The 20,078-nt window shown below is 33.2% G+C and overlaps 1 protein-coding gene across 14 annotated transcripts in view; it reads right to left on the reverse strand.

Moving 5' to 3' along the window:
- Positions 1-20,078, reverse strand: part of RFX3 (regulatory factor X3) — a 296,327-nt gene that overhangs the window by 120,784 nt on the left and 155,465 nt on the right. For 13 of the 14 annotated variants that reach the window (XM_037727298.1, XM_017496970.2, XM_037727308.1 and 10 more), the window contains one exon: positions 678-775. The exons of the other annotated variant lie outside the window; for it this stretch is intronic. In XM_037727298.1, the coding sequence (XP_037583226.1) occupies positions 678-775 (98 nt within the window). The remainder of the gene's footprint in view (positions 1-677; positions 776-20,078) is intronic. 14 annotated transcript variants of the gene reach the window in all.

Here is a 20,078-nt window from a genome sequence, read left to right on the forward strand (position 1 = left end):
TTACCAAAGAAGTCAACGGGTTGCAAATCCAACTTGGAAACAATCCTAGTGACTTACAATAATTCTCAGTTCCTTTACTTACATTAACATTCTGCATCTCATTCCAAAGTAGCTAAGAAACCCAATAAAATAAATTTACAAATTTACACTATTGTTGATGCAAAAGAGGTAAGTTGGTTTCAGGCGGGGGCAGGTTTAGATAGGAAAGTAAGATTTCCTGAGCATCAGGCAATTTTATGTGGAATATCTTATTTTCAAAATGTTGAAAATACCCCAAATTCCTAACATACTTGTTTTATATTCATTTACACATACGTACACATAAAAATTCACCTTGCATATAAAAACAAAAAGCGTGGAGTTTAGAAGCTATCATTAAAATACAGATATCACTAACAAGGGATATATACATTTTTTTCTCCATCTAGAAACAACTATTAAAGGGCATAAGACTTCTAATAATTTTAAAAAACCTATGAGGTTAAGTCAAAGGAAAATGAGTGCATATTCTTAATAAATATAGATAAAAGCTCTAAAATCAGCTTAATTTCAGTAACTCTGTTCTAGTAGAAAATTACTTTGAAAACAAGGAAACAACTTGGGAATAGTGGGAGGGGTTCAAAAGTACATTATTTTCTGAGTGGATGAATTAAAAAGACTTCTACATACAAACTTACATTGCTCCATTGGTATAGACAGTATCACTTCCTTCCACATACTGCACCTGAGCTGGATAGACATGTTGTACCTGCTGCACAGTCTGTACCTGCTGTACCTGAAAAATAAGTATTAGGACCTTGGTGAGAGGGAGGTATGATAGGAAGAATACAGAGCATTAGATCTACCTCAAAGGTTTCTCTGGTGTTACTGATAAATGTGAGAACGACTTATAAGAAAAACTTAGATTCATTCTATAGTTTCAAGATAAGTATGTGTTGGTTCCAGAGCAAGTACAACATTTGTGCTGAACAAATTCTTTAATATTTCTGCAGGTATACATGTGTAGACAGACACACTTCAACTGTTCAGGTTTAAAATTATGGAAGTTATTGGCCAGGCATGGTGGCTCATGTCTGTAATGCGATAATCCTAGCGCTCTGAGAGGCGAAGGCAGGCAGACTGCCTGAGCTCAGGAGTTTGAGACCAGCCTGCGTAACACAGAGAAATCCCATCTCTATTAAAACACCAAAAATTACCCAGGTGTGGCAGCATGCGCCTGTAATCCCAGTTACTCGGGAGGCTGAGGCAGGATAATTGCTTGAACCTGGGAAGCAGAGGTTGCAATGAGCCAAGATTGCACCACTGCATTGCAGCTTGGGTGACAGAGCAAGACTCCATCTCCAAAGAAAAAGGGAAAGTTCTTATTTTGGTAATTTATGAAATTCGATTCCATTTTAATTAAAAAAATTAAAGCTGAATTAGTTTTTAAAATTAAGAACAATTCATAACATAAAATTTCAAACACTCAAATGTGTAAAAAATACTGTAATAACCTTATGTAATTGTCATCCAAGATAAATGATCTTTTCCATTTATCCCCTTCACAAGATTACTTAAAAGTAATTCCAGAAGGCTGGGCGCAGTGGCTCACGCCTGTAATCCACTTTGGGAGGCAGAGGCAGCTGGATTACCTGAGGGCAGGAGTTCAAGACCAGCTTGACCAACATGATGAAAGCCCATTTCTACTAAAAATACAAAATTAGCCAGGCATGGTGGCACAAGCCTGTAATCCCAGCTACTTGGGAGGCTGAAGCAAGAGAATTGCTTGAACTCAGGAGGCAGAGGTTGCAGTGAGCCAAGATCATGCCATTGGACTCCAGCCTGTGCAACAAGAGCAAAACTCTGTCTCGAAAAAAAAAGTAATTCCAGAGATTATATCATTTCACTGGTAAATATTTTCATTTGTATCTCTAAGAGATAAGAATTGTTTTTAGCATGAACACAATAATTTCACATATATAACATTATTCCTTAATATCACCTAAAACTCAGTCATTGTTAAAACTTCCCTGATGAGTCCAATTATTATATATATTTTTTTCAAATCAAGATCCAAGCATGATCTAAATAATGCATTTGGGTTGATATTTTCTTTCTCTTTTAATCTCCAACAGTTCCCCCATCCTTTTTAGTTCCTGCTTATTACTTATTCAAGAAACTGGGTCATTTATCTTGGAGAATTTCTGGCATCGAGATTTGGTTAACAGCATTCTGAAATGTCATTTAATTTGTTCCTCTATCTCATATATGCTGTATAAACTGGTACATGTTGGGGCTTGAATGAGTTCAATTTTTTAAAAAGTTGTGTACTTTCTACTGTGCCATCATCAGTTGACATATAACAACTGGCTGTCCCTCTGCAATATTAAGTTTGACCAGTGGCGTCATATGTTGTCAGCTGGGTCTATCCATTAATAGTATCCTGCTCCCTATCCATGTTTCACCTGAGGATATTAGTATGATTACTGTCTACAGATATTACTTTAATAAATAAAGGTTGTAAACTTGCGGTAGTCTAATTCTATTATTCTTTCTTCATTTATTAGTAAAAATCCTTCTATAAAGAATAAATTAATCTCATTCATTACTTCGTTACTTTCAAATAAAGTCCTTATGGGAAGAATAGGATAAGTACATGATTCCAGTACCAAAAATGACTTTATCCCCCAGTACCCTCCAGAGGTGATCAGTGTGGATTTTTATTTTGTTTTGTTTGTATCTTTATGATTCTTAGCTTTTGAACATATTTGACGTTTATCAATCCTAGCAGTCTTTTTTTCTTGCTAAAATAGTCCCATTGTTGGCCAATGGTAGTCTCTTCAAACTGGTTCCTATGACATGACCTCGCTATCTTTCTTAACTCTACTACTTTCTGTTATAACAAGATGTTTCAGGCTTATGTCATATTTCCTACTCAAGATCTGGAATCAGACATTTCTTCAAAAAAGCCCTGGCTCTTCTTAGTGGAAACTGGTATTCAAAGATTACAACTAAGACTCAATGAAGCTTACTGCTAGAGTGCTAGTCATATTTCTAGGTCTTTTCATTGAACAAAGCTAGAAAATACAAATGTTTTGAAGGATAAAAATATATATCATAAATTCATACTAATTTTTGATTGTATTTAAAATATATACAAATTAAATATATATCTTTGATACATTTGCCCGTCTTTGCTCTTACGCTACAAATTTTGGTTACTAGAGATTTTAACGAGTATTTGCTTTATCATAAAATTTTATGGTTTCAAAATAAAAATATCATATTACTAAATGTCATATTAGTAATACTTGATTATCAAGTATTTGTTTCCTTCAATTGTTCTACCCTTAAAATATATGCCCCTAGAGATGTATAATTATATTACTATAAAGTCACTTAAAATAAGTCATCAGCTTGATACACAGTTAAATTCATGATTTAATTTTCTTAGGGTTTGCTGTATTTAATTTTGATTTAATTTTGCTCTATAATTACATGAAATATCGATGTGGTTCCAAAGTTGAAACTATAAAACAAGCAATGTATTTGGACAGGTGATCCTGCTTTCATCCCTGTTGCCTCTATCATACTGACTGCCTCACCGCAACACGCCATAGATAACCATTTTCACTATTTTTTGGTTTATCCTTTAATTTGCCTTTTATGCATACAGATGTGTATGAATGTGTATAGAAGCACCCATGTGTGACTACACACACACCACATTCTAAAAAAAAACCACAGCATTTTATACACACTGTTCTGAACCTTGCTTTTTAAACTTCACAATATAGAATAAATCTGAAGATCATTCAAATATGGTACATTATGGCATAAAATAAAATACATTTCTTTTTACTTGGAATTGTGAAAAAAGTTTCCTTGTTATAAAATTGAGAAGCAATAAAAATACTTTACATAAAACTGTAAACCTGTTTGTATGGTTAAAAATATGATAAGCAGAACCAAAAACAAATGAGCATCCAAAATTTTGAGAAAGATGAATAGTACTATTAAAAATATGTGTAGAAAATCTAGATAACCTTGGGTTTGGTGATGCCGTTTTAGATATAACACCAAAGGTGTAATTCATTGAAGAAAGAATTCACAAGCTGGATTTCATTAAAATGGAAGATTTCTACTTTGAAAGACACTGTGAAGAAAATGAAAGACAAGCCACAAACTGGGAGAAAATATTTGCAAGACTTATCTGATTAAGGATTGTTATCTAAAACTTATAAAAAGCTCTTAGAACTCAACAATAAGAAGCTGATCTTAAAAAAGGCCAAAGACCTTAATACAGATGAAGAATAAGGATATGAAAATATTCTCCCATCATAAGATACCAAAATATAAAATGCTGAATTAGAATGGCCAAAATCCAGAACACTGATAATACTAAATGCTATCAGGGATGTGAAAAAAATAGAAACTTTCATTCATTGCTGGAAGGAATGGAAAACGGTACAGACACTTAGGAAGGCAGGTTGGTAGTTTCTAACAACACTAAACATAATCTAGTCATATGATCTACTAATCATGTTCCTTGGTATTTACCCAAGGAGTTGTAAACTTATGTCTTCACAAAAACAGGCATACATGTTTATAACAACTTTATTCATAATTGCCAGAACTTGGAAACAACCAAGATGTGCTTCAGAAGGTAGATGGATGAATAAACTGCACTACATATAGAAACAATGGAATATTATTGTTTCCATTAATTCCATTAATGGAATATTATTCGGCACTGAAAAGAAATGAACTACCAAACCATGAAATGACATGGAGAAAACTTGCATGCATATGACCAAGTGAAAGAAGGTAATCTGCAAAGGGTACATAATGCAGGATTTCAACTATCTGACATTCTGGAAAAGACCAAATGATGGAAACAATAAAAAGATCAGTGGCTGCCAGGCACTGGGAGAAAGGAGAGATGAATAGGCAGAGCCCATAGGATTTGTAGAACAGTAAAACTACTCTGCCTGATACTGTAATGGTGGATACATGTCATCATACATTTGTTCAAAACCATAGAATGTACAACACCAAGAATGAACTCTAATATAAATTTTAGCCTTTGGGTGATAATGATGTGTCAATAATATAGGTTCATTAGTTATAACGAATGTACCTCTCTGGTGGGGAATGTTGATAATAGGAGAAGCTATTCATGTGTGAGGGAAGGAGTTTTATGGAAATCTCTGTACTTTCCTCTCAATTTTGCTGTAATACTAAAGTCGCTTTAGAAAAATGAAGTGTTCTCAAGAAACTAAAAACTTTTTTTTAAAGTGTGTATGCTGCCGGGCGCGGTGGCTCACGCCTGTAATCCCAGCACTTTGGGAGGCAGAGGCGGGTGGATCATGAGGTCAAGAGATCGAGACCATCCTGGTCAACATGGTGAAACCCCGTCTCTACTAAAAATACAAAAAATTAGCTGGGCATAGTGGCACGTGCCTGTAGTCCCAGCTACTCGGGAGGCTGAAGCAGGAGAATTGCCTGAACCCAGGAGGCAGAGGTTGCGGTGAGCCGAGATCGTGCCATTGCACTCCAGCCTGGGTAAGAAGAGCGAAACTCCGTCTCAGAAAAAAAAAAAAAAAAAAAAAAAGTGTGTATGCACATATAAATGTAAATATACAAACATATTCTGGTTTAGTTGCAATTAATTTAATATTCTGGTTTAATTGCAATTAATTTAAATGCAAATATTTATAAACTTAAAATGAAGAAACCTCCCTAGAAACATTCAAGAGCAAAATGCCATAAAAGCCAGTCAGATTTGAACAGCAACGAGAACAAAACAGTTTAGGACAACTAACACTAAAAATAAAGTTCAAAATCTAGACATACATTTGAATAAGCAGTTTGCAGTATATTTAATAAGGTATAGTATCCTATATATATAAATGCCCCCAATAAATCAATTAAAAAAAAAGAACTAAAACATAGTAGAACATAGGTGGGTCACAAAATTAAAATTATAGATGAACAATAAATGTAAATGTTAAAAGCTCAACATTAAATGTAATCAGAGAACTTCAAATGAAAACTACTTTTTACCCTCTAGAACTCTAAAATTTACCAAAAAGATATTAATTAAAAACATTATTTTAAGAAAACAGGAATGCTTACCTATAGTTAGTAGTAATATAAATATGTTCTTCAGGCAATTTAAAGGTAATTTATAAACAGGCATATTATTTGACATTTTTGTGAATTTCTTGAATAAGAAAACTCACTAACTGAAGAGCTGCTGTACAAAAGTTTCAAAAAATATGTAATTTATAAGAAAAAGGAAAACCATAACAATGATGAAATGTGACATTATCAAGTGAATTTTAGTTCAATCATTCCATAGAATACATGGCTGATATAAAAGAATAAAGTAAAATTTATATGTATTTATTAATAGCAAGATTTCCAAGATATATTACTAAGTTAAAAAAGTATGTTACAGAATACTTATACTTACAGTGTGATTTGTATTTACAAAAATAAATTTATGAATATATAAATATAAACATAAATCAAATGTGTGTATATGAGTGTGCATATATATATGAGCATATATGTTTGTATGTGTATACAAATTCATATAAAGGAGAATAGAAGGATATACACCAAACTGCTAAAAATGGCAACTCTGCTGAGTGACATGAAAACAGGTGAGGGGGTGAAATAACTAACATCTTTAATTCTGCATATTTATATTGCTCTTAGATTTTTTAAAGTGAAGATAATTTATATATTATGTACATATTAAAATCATATTAAACATAAAATCATATTTAAGGTCTTACCACTATGGCTGATCACATCTTAAAACATCTCTGCACCTTACACATCAAACAACTTACACATCATATTAAATCATATTAAAAGTTTATAAGACTTCCACTTCAGGCCATACTGGAGTAAATACTACTGGAAATGCCTTGCCAAATGAAACAAATAATGTTTTCAGTTATATGACAAAAGGCATCATAAGATAGTGATTTTTAAGAGAAAAGACACAAGGTGAATCCTGCCATAATCCTGGCTTGTGACCTAGAACCATTTTCCACATTGCAGAAAAGGAAGAGAGAAACGAGGACAGAATGAAGGTCTCACTGAGATAAGGAAACAAAGATTAGAAATTAACAGCAGCTAAAATGTGGGCACAGAGTATTAGAGAGGTCATTAGAAAAAATGATGAGAGATTCTGTTGGGTCTGTCAGCAACTCTCTTGGATCTCTCACCCTCATTTTCTGAACTGCACGTGTGTATGGTACAGATATGTTTAAGATGTGACTAGCCATAGTGGTAAGACCTCAATCAACACCTAGGGCATTCTGTAGATATGCCAGAAGGGGCAAAGCCTCATTAGTGGGGCTATACTAGCTCTAGAGTAAAGACAACTTTATGCCCATCCTAACGAAGCTAAAAGACAAGCCTTGACAGTATCAATCTGAATTACAAGTAGCATAAGTGACTACCCAAAACAAAATGTAATATGTTTAAAGGAAGAGAGCAAAATCCAGATTTATAATACCATAAGAATCATAATCCCTAGCATATAATAAAAAATTATTATACATATAAAGAAGCAGGGAAATGTGACCTGTAATTAGGAGAAAAATCAATCAATAGAAACAGACCTTGAAATGACACAAATGAAGTAGAAGGCAGAAACTTTAAAACAGCTATTATAAATAGATTTATGATTTAAGGGAAAAGATGAACATGATGAGAAAACAAGAAAGAAGCTACAAAGAAGAACCAAATGCTATTTGTAGAGTTGGAAAATGCAAAATCTAAAATTAAAATTTCACTGGTTAGGTTTAAAAGCAGATAATACAATGAAGAAAAGATCACTTAAAATGAAAGCCAAGCAATAATATCTATCTACCATGAAGAACAAAGACAAAAAAAGAAATGATGAGGAATAAAGTTATCAATGAACTAAGTGACAGTATTTAGTAGTCCCAGAGAAGTAACAGAAAACATATTGAATGAAGAGGGGTAGATTTCTCTTTCCAAATTTGATTGAAATGATAAACACAAATAGAAAAACATCATCAATGTACAGACAAAGAAGGCAAATTGGTAGGATCAACTGAGGCCAGCAATTTTTGAGACTACCCAGGGCAATATGGTAAGATGCCATCTCCACCAAAAAACTTGTTTAAAAATGTATAGACAAAGAATATTACGCCAAAATGCATTACAATTAATGTGCTAGCCCCAGTAATAAAGAGAAAAAATTTAAGCAGACAGAAAAAAAGATAGATCCCAGGCAGCAACTATTGGAATGACTGAAAACTTCTCAGTCAAAAATAATGCAAGTCCAAGACGAATAAATAACAGCTTTAAAGTAGTGAGAGGAAAAAAAAAATTCGACCTAAATTTCCATAGTCAGTGAAATGGCCTTCAAAAATGAAGAGGGGATTCTTTTTCTGACAAACAAAAGCTGACAGAATACTTCTCTAACAGACAGCCAACAAAGATAATGACAAAAGAAGTTCTTCAGACTGAAGAAAAAGAATACTAGATAGAAACCGAGATCTACATAAAGAAATGAGAAACATTCAAAAGAATAAATTTTTAGGTAAGTTATAGAAATTTTTTGTTTTCTTATCTTTTAATTTTCTGTAAAAGGTAATTGACTATGTAGAGCAAAAATAATAAAAATGCCTGGAGGGGTTTACAACATATGTAGAAGTAAAATGTATGAATGATAAAAATAGCACAAAGGACAGAAGAGGGAATTGAAAATATTCTTTTACAATATTCATATATATTTAGTGGTAAATTATTGGTTGAATACAGGCTGTGATAAATATATATATTTTAAAATCTTTGAATACTAAAGAAAAAAATAATGAAGATAGAGTGTCATACTAGAAAATACTCAATAAATCTAACAGAAAGCAAAAATAAAGGAAATGAAAGAACAGATGGGATAAATAGAAAACAAACAAGATGATAGAATTAAATGCAACCATATCAGTAATTACCTGGAATCAACAAGATTTAAATCCTGATTGTCACAGTGGGTAAAAATGGGTGAGATCCAACTATATGTTATCCATTGAAACATACTTTAAATATACAGAGACAGGTTAAAAATAAAAGGATATTATAAAGTGATAAATCTTACAACTACCAATTATAAGAAAAAATGGACTGGCTGTATTAATATCAGTCAAAGTAGACTTCAGAACAAAGAATATTACTAGAGGTAAAAAGAAATATTTTATTAAGAAAAATATCAAGAAATAATAAATGTCACATGTGTTTACTGCTAAAGACAAAGTTTTAGCATACATGAAGCAAAAACTGATATAACTGAAAGAAGATATTTAAAAATCCAGTTACAGTTGGAGACTTTAGCTTTCTTTTCTCCATAATTGATATGCAAAAAAGACCAAAAATCATTGAGAATATAGAAATTGTCAACCAACTTAACCAGAATGACTTTCACGTGATAACCTATTTAACAACAGCAGCGCCGGCATGCTCTGACACACATGAACATGCATCATGAAAGCTCAATTAATGAAAAATAAAACAAGTCCCAACAAATTTAAAAACATTAAAACAATATAGAGCATGCTCTCTGACCAAAAACATTAAATTCAAAATCAAGGACAAAAATATATCTATCTTGAAATGTCCAAAATATTTATAAAATAAATAACATACTTATTAATATAATCTATGATTCATATCATGAAGAAATCACAAGGGAAATTAGAAAATGTTTTGAATTGAATGTTACTGAAATATATAATATATCATAATTTGCAGTATGCAGCCAGAGCCTCACATAGAGTGAAATGTATAGCTTTAAACATATATATTAGGGAGAAAAACCTAAGGCAATAATCTAAGTTTCCACTTTATGTTAAAAATTGAAGAATAAATTAAATCTAGAATAGGTAGAGAGAAAGAAAGAATAAAGCTAATAAAATAAATAAAAATCTGAAAAACAACAGAAAAACATAATTGAAACAATAAACAGTAAGGTAGACTTATCAAAGAGAAAAAGAAGATACGAATTACAAATTTCAAGGGTGAAAGTGGAAACATCACTATACATCTTTAAAAAGCTAATAAAGACAATGCATTGTCAATAAATTCAACAACTAAGATGAAATGGACAAAGTTTATAAAAGACAAATAACCAAAACTGGACCCAAAATACCCAATCCCAAATCATATATGTAAAATTGAATTTATTCCCAGAGAGATAACTCCAGGCCCAGATGGCTTCACTGGTAAATTGTAGGAAACATTTCAAGAAGAAAAAAATGTCCAATCTAACACGAATGTTTTAAAAAACAGAAAACAATGGAACATCTCCCAACTGTTTTTATGAGGCTAGGCTAAAAGTGAAACCAAAACTAGAAAAGACATTACAAGAAAAGAATACTATAAACTAATTTCTCTCATAAACCTAAATGCAAAAGTTTTTAACAAAATATACGTAGATCTAGTTTAATAATATATTTACAGGACAACACATCATAAGCAGGTAGGGTTTAATGGAAGAATGCAATGCCAGTTTAATATTTAAAAACCCACAAATACAATCCACCGTATTTACAACATAAAAGAAAAAAACACCTGATCGCCTCAATAAATGCCAGAAAAGCATCTGACAAATTTCAACATCCATTCATAATTAAACTCACACACACACACAGACACACACACATAAACACACACACACACACACCCTCCGTAAGCTAAGGATAGATACTTCCTTAACCTGACAAAGCATCTATAGAAAAAACACAAATACCATATTGAATAGTAGGAGACAGATCTTTAGCACTTTTAAAAATACTCCCTTTTTTCATGATATAATGCCTTTGTTTAAATTCTTAAGTGCCTCCCAGTCATATTTTAGATAAAAACAAAATAACTCAAGCAGGACACAAAATCCTTTCATTAACAATATGTAAATCTTGATGGATATTTTCAAACATAGCCTCTCTGCTCCTTTATAATCATTCATTAAAATCTTGTATATTCTTGCTACCTTCTCATCATTTATATTGTTTTCTCTACATAAATTCTCTCAACAACCCATACAAATCCACTATTTCCTTTGAGGCCTAATTAAAAATTTTGTAGTAATATAAATACTTTTCTAAATTTTTAAACAACATAATATTTTTAACTTTTGCAGTTATAATTACAAGAGAAATTAGAACATGTTTTGAATATAAAGATAATAAAAACAACATAAAATTTGTGGTACACAAGAAAGTAGTATTTAGAAAGAATTTTTATTTAATTACTTATATTAGAACCAAATTTCACCAGCAGCTGGGAGGGGAAATGGGGAAGGGAGGATGAAGAGAAGTTGGTTAATGGGCACAAAAATATAGATTAGATAAAAGTAGTAAGTTCTAGTATTTGGTAGTACAGTAGGGAAATTATAGTTAACATTTATTATATATTTCAAAATAGCTAGAAGAATTGTAATGTTCCCAACCCAAAGAAAAGATACATGTTTGACGTGATGGACATCTCAAATACACTGATTTGATCAGTACACATTGCATACGTGTATCAAGATAGCACATGTATCCCAGAAATATGTACAACTATAATATATATTTAAAAAAATAGTTTCTCTAAAAGGTCTTTTGTAATTTATTTTATCCCATAAGAGACTATTCCTTTTTTTTTGCTCTCAGGATTTATGAATACATGAGTAGTAGCACATAGCTTAGTACTATTTCATATTCTCCACTGGTTTCCTTCATGGGGGCCAATATGATAAGGTGGAAAAATTGGTTAATTTGAATTTAAGGAGTCCTTGTGCTGACACTGGATATTAGGGTAGTCGGTAATTTCTTTAAGCAATGATTTCCTTATGTGTAAAATAAAAATGATACCTAATCTATCAAAAGGATTTTTGTGAGGCTCAAAAGCAATTAAGTTTAGATACAAAGCATAGTTTAGGTCTATATGAATATTACAATACATCTTGAATAACTGGTGAAATTATGAAATACTTCAAAAACAGGAGTCTTGTCTTTATGTCTCTGCAAATTTCATCTTTAGATCCCATTTGGTTTCAGCCATAAATGTGTACAATAAATGTTCATCAAGGTTCCCTTAAAATCATGAGATTCTATAATTATAGTAGAAATGAAACTTAGAAAATGTCAAGAATCTTGGAAAAGAAATCTGGATAGATGCTGGCTAACTTGTCTAGGACAGCAATGTATAAATACGTCTCTTGATCACATGGCGACTTTACAGTACAATGTAAAAATAGGGCATAATTCTTTACACTACCTACCAAGTTAAGGAATTGACAAAATGAATGGAAGATGAAATTAAATAGTGAAAATACTGAATTACAGCATGTTTTAGAGGTAACACCATTTTCGTTATTATCCAGTGTAGCAGTCCATTCTTACATTGCTATGAAGAAACACATGAGACTAGCTAATTTATAAAGGAAAGAGGCTTAATTGATTCACAGTTCCGCAAGACTTGGGAGGCCTCAGGAAACTTACAATCACGGTGGAAGGTGAAGCAAACACAAGTCCTTCTTCACATGGCAGCAGGAGAAGAATGAATGCCAAGCAAAGGGGTGAGCCCCTTATAAAACCATCAGATCTCATGAGAACTCACTATCACAAGAACAGCTTGGAAGAAACTGCCTCCAAGATTCAATTATCTCCATCCGGTCCTGCCCTTGACACATGGGGATTATTACAATTCAAGGTGAGATTTGAGTGGGGACACAGAGCCAAATCAAATAATTTGGTATGTATGGGTTTTCTGCCAACCTTTAAAAATCTTGGCTTATGAGGCCCTTGAAATGATTTGGTGAAGGTAAGAAATTGAATTGGGCATACCGCTTATAATTTAAGAGACTTTTTTCAAAGGTAAAAGACAGTGGAGGAAGTAAAGAGGGATTAAAAAAGGACAGAAAATGAAAAGAAGAACCAAAAAAAGGAAAGTATCTTATGTATACATGTCTCATTCTACCAGTGAAAAGTTAAGAAGTTAAGACCCTCAAAAACCTTTTCTTTACCTAGTTTTCAGTTTAGAGTTTGTCATGTTTTTTTTTGTTGTTGTTGTTGTTGCTGTTTTGGGAGTGAGGCTGTGCCTTTGTTATAATAGTAAAGGTGGATTGGAAAGCCATGGATATGCTCCCTTCTACCTAAAGTAAAGGCAGTCGTGTCCACTAAGAGCACTGTGACCACAGAGCCAGTTTATCAGGATGTATACACCCAGACACAGGATGGGAAATGAGAATAAGAGAATTCCACCCCATCCCTAGCCCTGGCCCAAGTCCACATATAGAGCAGCAACATTTTTTATATTTGTTGGTATATTCCCAGGGTCCAGCACAGGGAAAACGCACTGTAAAAAAAAAATTGTAAAATTGATAGAATCTTCTAAATATGGATGGGTATTTTTTTTAAATAATGAAACAAAGAAATGTTTATTTTTTCAAAAAGGGACTGATGATCACTTTTTACTATCATTCGTGTATCATTAAAAACCAAAGATAAAAAAGAAATTAAAAAAAACCAAAGGTGAAATTTTAAAGTAAAGTTGCATGCTATTTTCTCTTTCTAAAAAAATCAAATGTGATTCAAATTGTTCAAATATTATTTGCTACTATGTTAAACAATTTCTATTCAAGTATGTACTAAGTTATCTATTATAAGCCTATTTTCTGTTTTAGTTGCCATTACCTTAGTGCAGGAACTATTCGGGTTAGCATTTCTCAAAGAGATGGGGAAACCAGCATCTTATAGTCATTTTATTGTCATCCCAAATAATTTTATTTCCTACCCATCTTTGTGAAGTCTTTAAACTGACACATTTACTATTTGTACTATCTAAGCACTGAGAGAAGAGATAATTAAGCTCTATGAAATTAATATCATCTCAATCTCATTGCCTTTCCCAAAATAAATTCCCAGAAGCATTTCCAAAGAGAATAAACAAATATGTTTTACTACTTAAAAATTTTAATGTGAAAAATCAAAATGGGCAAAATAGCAACTGAAGAGAGAAGGATAACGGTGGAATTAGCAGGAATAACCAGCAATTTCAATAATTAAGCGTTAAATGAATTAAAACGACATGAACATACCAAGTTCAAAATGACCTTGAGTTAATTTTTAAAAAGTTATCTTGTACACATCAGTATGTTGGCAGCAATGAAGTCTGACTGTAATAACATTCTGTTCCAGAATATATTCTGTCAACTGAAGGGAAAAAAATTATCCCCCAAATATAAATATAAATGATGTATTTACATTCATAGACACTAGATGAATTAAAAAACACTCCTACTGATACACATTTAAATATATGGAAGCACCTCATATTACTATTCAAATGTTGTACTACAAATGCATTTGCTAATTTTGTGTACTTTTTTTGTAATTTGTATTATTTATTAAAAAGTGAATACCAAAACAAATTATATACCAGAGGAAAATGTGCTAGCTCAACAGAATCAATTAGTATATTTTGAGGACAAATTTATACAATATGTTATTTTGGATGTGCTTCAAGAAAAATAAAATGAATCACACTTCAAAATAGAAATCCTTTTCAATAGTAAATGAGTTCATTTATAATTGTTAAGCTTATTAGTTAGTAAAGAACAACACTAGTCTCTTTGTAAAAATTTCTTTATTACGTCAAGATCTTCATTGCCTTTCACACAGAAGAGCATTTCTTACACATTTGGTTGGCACCAAACATTTCAAAACTTAGTTTTAAGAAATGTCAAAAACTGTACTAAGATCATTTTAACAGACCTATAAGACATATGAGAGCTCTTAGCAGGTTAAAAACAAGGGATATTAGAACAGTTATGGTAGAAGCTGCTATGTGACTGACCAAATGTGAAACAGGAGGAAAAAAGACCCACATTGTAACAGCTACTAATAAAAGGACAGTGGAGAAGTAAGACATGCAGAGTAGCAGCAGGGAGTTAATTATGAAAGTAACCTTGTGAGAAGAGAGAAGGAATAGAACTCAGTCAGTATTTCTGGCCCAGTAAAACCACAGGGAAATGAAGGAATTGAGGAGAGAGAAGTCAAAAAGTCAAAAGCACAGTGCAGATTTGCTAGAAGGGAAGATGCAAGGAAAAAAAAAACCATAAGGAAAAAACGTATTTTTTCCATAAGCAACAATTATGGAAAATAGATATCATAAACCTGAAAACAGCTTTTTCAGTCTTAGTTAAAAGTAGGCACCAGGCACAACAGCTCATGCCTGTATTCCAACACTTTGCAGGGCTGAGGCGGGAGGACTGCTTGAGCCCAGGAGTTCAAGATCTGCCTGAGCAACGTAGTATGACCTTGTTTCTTTAGAAAAAACAGTAAAATAAATTGTGAGAACTTTGGGAGGCTGAGATGGGAGGATCACTTGAGCCCAGTTTAAGACCAGCCTAGACAACATAGGGAGGCCCTGCCTCTACAAAAAATAAAAAATTAGCTGGGCATGTTAGCACACATCTATAGTCCCAGCTACTCAGGAGGCCGAGGCAGGAGGATTGCTTGAGCCCAGGAGTTTGAGGCTGCAATGAGCCATAATTGTGCCACTGCACTTCACCCGGGACAACAGAGCAAGACCCTGTCTCAAAAATAAAGTAAAATAAAATAAAACAAAATAAATTATATATCACAGGCTATTTAATAAATCTTGCCAAAACAAGTTCTACAAGTATGAACGTTTGGTGTAGTTCATAGGTAAATGATGTTTATCCTTTATGAGCACAAGATCACAGAGAACAAAAAGCAAGGTTAAGGGGGTTGGAAAAAATGTTTCTTAAATTCTGTCTCACTGTGTTTATTGAGCAAGAGCCAGAAGTTGCCCTGGATCTTTAACATTAATTTACAAAGGACTTCCTTAGCTATCCAATGTTATTAAAAAGTTGCTACGAATCGTCTAGGAATGTCAGCCCTTCCATGTTAAAGAATGTGATGAATGTCAAAAATTAGAAAACAATGTATTGTTAATTTAAATAACAGATTTCATTTTACGTAGAAAATCGAATTTGTTTATTTACTTTATAAATTTACACACTGCCCCGTGGTAGATGACCCTATCACTTATAAACCGTGTAGCTCTTCTGTTTTTCAGAAAATCTTAGCTCTTTAGATATAGTTTTCTTTCATTAGACTTTAAAAGATGCTTCCAGCAGATTCAAATTCAATAAACATCAAAAGCCTGCTTCTTCTACAGGGTTGCAGTTAAATGTGAAACTTATGCTTTATAGGAATTATTTACTAAAACTACGTGATTGCTATAGGCAACTTGAACTTGTGAGGACAGCATAAGTATAATAGTGTTATGCTTGAACTTTTTGAGAAGAATCATATGAAGGCTAACATAGCAGTAGAGTCCTGGCTCTCTTGACCTTGTGACCATCTGAGAAAGAAGGAATCAAATGGAAGTGAATTAGCTCAATAAATCATCCCTAGATGCCTACCATTTATTTCTCCCAAAATAGGCTGGCATCAAAGAGTAGAAGCTACTTGGAAAAAGTAAAGCAGGTTTCAAAGGCAAGAGGGGGAGTGTGTCTGAGAGCAGGAATGTTACTCAGGAAAGATTTAATTTAGAATTTCTCAGTGACAAAACAGGATAGATATTACATAAAATAAATAAACCTATTTTGTGAATTAAAAGAAACATAGTAACCATTACTTCTTACAAAGTGATAAAAATGAATAATATTTTATCAGGATTATAACACTGTCTTAGCATTATTTCCCTTGGGTCCCAGCAGAGCCCACTGATGCTGATTCTACTAACCTAAGTGATAACTTACAGGGAAAAGCATTTACCAAATAATACTATGGTGACCAGAAAGAGCAAATGAGCTAAAGATGTCAAGCTTACTGCAGTATTAGGAGAGATCTTTGTAACAAGAGACTCCTCTAGTCTTTCTAATAATAAATGAAACTACAGAAACATAAAATATCAATAAATGTAAGCAGCACATCAAAATATGTAACTGCACGAAATTAAGTTTGGCAACTCTAGACAGACTATCGAATATGTACTTTAAATGTACTTTCTGGTGTGAATACATAGATACAGATTCATACTTATTTCTGGTGTCTATTGATATTATGCATATTTGCAGGAGAGTAAAGACATTGGTTCTTTCAGGTTACAGTTCTAGAAATTACAAGAATGAATTATTTGTTGGCAGCCAAAGCACTATAACCTAAATAACAGAACTTCTTACTTATATATGACTATTAAATTAGTGTTAATGCTATTATTAATAGTGATATCAATAGTATTTAATTTGATCATTGCAAAAATCCTAAGGTGAAATAAAAAGAAATAGGAAAGAGAAGTCAAACCATCAAAATTTTGCAAATAGTGGCATAAATACAAAGATATAATGACCACTCACAGACATAGTGTCAGCTGGCAGTGATTCCAGATCATCTGACTCTAATCCTAGAATTCTTCCCACAATACTAGTGTTTCCCCAAATATGGGAATAATGGCATTGATAGTACAAAGGCAAGGCATTAAATAACAATAAATCATATACTAAAAACTTATCTCTATTTTCAATTCTCTTTAATATCACTCTGCTTCATCAAGGAGAAGGTCTCGTCTTTACCACGTGTAACAATTACTAATTTTTTTTTCCAATTTGAAAGCAGTCACTTAAGTAACTGATCAGATGACAAAAATACTCATGGGCTACACCTAAGCTCATCTTCTAACAAGCCTGTTGGCCTGGTCTTCCCTGTTGCCAGCATCACCACCTTTTACAAAATGGGTGGTCTTTTTCTTCATTCCAACTTCTGGAGGAGTTAATGTGAAGGGCCGCAGGAAGTTATTTGCTTCTTTGAAGTGCTTTCCAACTGTATGGATCTCATGAATCAAATCCTCCAGGCAGATGATGCCATATTTACCAAGAGATCGAACAATCAAAGTGTTATCTGTCAAGGCAATTAGTATCTTATTGATTTGGGCATAATCATGCTTGTAGATTAATTCATTTACTGACTTCAGATTTGGATATCCCCATGCAATATATGGCTCTACAATCTTCAGTATGTTTACTGAAGCCTTCTTGAGCTTAACCAAGGTTCTAACGAAGCAGCTACCCAAATCCCGTAAGTATTATTTCATTTTTACTATATTCAGTTTTATGAATATAAGATAAATCTTATATTTATGTCAAGAGATGTTGGCTTTTCATTTTAGGTACAACGTTTTGTTTTAAATTAATTCTTTTATGGAATTTTATAGTAAACAGGTAAAAAAAGGAACAATATAGTTGGCATCTTGGATAAAGCAAAAATTCATGAGGGAGTTTACAAAAGATTGAACATTAGAAAATACTGCACTGCATATCATACGCTATAAATTATACTCTTCATAAAGACATCAACAAAAGACTTCTACTTTAGAGATTTACATTTCATGCATGAATTAAAACAGAAATAGCTATTCCATTATGTCAATTTACTATTCATCTAAATCCCTGAAGAAAAGAAAAAGAATAATGACCATAATACTCCTCTGCAAGGGTAAAGTTAATTTTTAAGCAAACTGCTAGTATATCACCTACTTTTTAGGAGCATCGCATTTTACTGATCCCAATATTCTGATAACAAAACTTATACATAAACACAGTTTCATAAAGTATTCGACAACAAAGAAATAATCCAAGTAAAATGCACTTGCATCCTTTATGCTCACACTTCCTGCTATTCCACTTCACAGAGATAATGTCTAACCACAGGATGGTATACATTCCTCTAACCCCCTACCAATAATTTCACCCTCATGTGTATATCTGTGTCTGTACTAACTAGGAGAGTTAACACTAACTGCCACACACATAACCTCCCAGAGCCAACTAAAAAGTTACCTAACTTAGAAAATGTTTCTAAGTTACCTCTCTAACTTAGGAGTTAGGATTGGGAGGCTGCCTGTGTGAGTTAGTGGTGCAGCAGGCCCTGTTCCACAGGCTCACTTGGGGACCCTGGTTAAGAGGTTCCACGACCTTGTAGTTGTGTCACTATGATGTAGGCTTGCAGGAGCTGAGAGACTGTAGAAGCCTACTTGCTCCTAACTGTCTTGGCTCACAACTAATACATGGTACTGTTGCTCACAGCGCACTGTTGAGAATATGCTACAGGGCCCAACATAAATGCAAGGGAAACACCATAGGTGAGCATTTCATGCCCCTGATGTAGTATCTTCTTATAGGAAAGTATATATATGAACCAGGTGAAATATGTGTATTTTCCTACTACTTTTTTTTTTTTAACTTAACAATGCATCTTTGGAGCTGTTTCCAAGTGTGTGTATATGTGTGTGCCTGCACACACACATACGTGAATCAACTACTTTACTGGTTTCAGAGTACTCCATTATATAGATGAAACTTATTTAACTATTTTACTACTAATGAACATCATGAGCTAAATTTTCATTTATACAGTGATGCGCTTATTTATTCCTGGTCTGGTATCACTCAGTTTTTACTACCATAACTGTATAGTATCTTCTGAGATTAAATAAAACAAGTCCCTTCTCTATTAGTAGTCTGTGTTTTTGGCAAATTTTCTTTCCTTCCTTCCTTCCTTCCTTCCTCCCTCCCTCCCTCCTTCCTTCCTTCTTCCCTTCCTCCCTCCTTCCTTCTTCCCTCTCCCTCCCTCCCTCCTTTCTTCCTTCTTTCCTTCCTTCCTTCTTCCTCCCTCCCTCCCTTTCTTCTTCTCTCCCTCCCTCCTTTTCTTTTTCTGTCTTTGTCTGTCTCTCTCTTTCTCTATTCTTATGTAGATTCTTCTCCATCAACTTTAGAATCAGCTTTTCACCTTTCAAGAAAAGTCTGCTAGATGTTTCAGTTGGATCCTATTGAAATCATGCACGCATTTGGGAGACAAATGAATTCTTTATAATAAGGAGCATTCGCCATATATCCCTTGTAGCACAACTCTCATTTTAAGATTTAGGCCTTCTTAACGCCCTTTCATATGTCAGTTACATGCTTCACTCTAGCTCACTGGTTATGAAGATTAATAATAGATTTCAAAGTGGTATGGTAAGCAGAATTCTAAAAATGCCTCCCC

Source organism: Cebus imitator, unplaced genomic scaffold, assembly GCF_001604975.1.
Source record: "Cebus imitator isolate Cc_AM_T3 unplaced genomic scaffold, Cebus_imitator-1.0 Scaffold227, whole genome shotgun sequence".
NCBI lineage: Eukaryota > Metazoa > Chordata > Mammalia > Primates > Cebidae > Cebus > Cebus imitator.